Genomic DNA, 247 nt, shown 5'->3' on the forward strand with positions numbered 1-247 from the left:
GGACAACAAGGACAAGGTGCCAGCTCTGCAGCTGCTGCAGCTGCCACAACAAGCGGTTCTGGAAACGATGGTGAAATCGTTATTTTAAATAACAACAATGGAGGCTTTGGTGTTGGACCTAACAGTTTATACGGTTCTAACGGACTCGGCAGCCTTTACGGACAACAAGGTCAAGGTGCCAGCTCAGCATCTGCTTCAGCTGCCGCCGCAAGTGGATCCGGAAACAATGGTGAAACCATCATTTTAA

The 247-nt window shown here is 49.0% G+C and overlaps 1 protein-coding gene across 1 annotated transcript in view; it reads left to right on the plus strand.

Moving 5' to 3' along the window:
* The first annotated feature begins 97 nt into the window (after positions 1–97).
* Positions 98–247, plus strand: part of LOC119828701 (N66 matrix protein-like) — a 920-nt gene continuing 770 nt past the window's right edge. Inside the window, exon 1 of the mRNA XM_038350941.1 lies at positions 98–207. Coding sequence (XP_038206869.1) covers positions 98–207 — 110 coding nt within the window. The remainder of the gene's footprint in view (positions 208–247) is intronic.

This window comes from Zerene cesonia, chromosome 8 (assembly GCF_012273895.1).
Source record: "Zerene cesonia ecotype Mississippi chromosome 8, Zerene_cesonia_1.1, whole genome shotgun sequence".
NCBI classification, from domain to species: Eukaryota; Metazoa; Arthropoda; class Insecta; order Lepidoptera; family Pieridae; genus Zerene; species Zerene cesonia.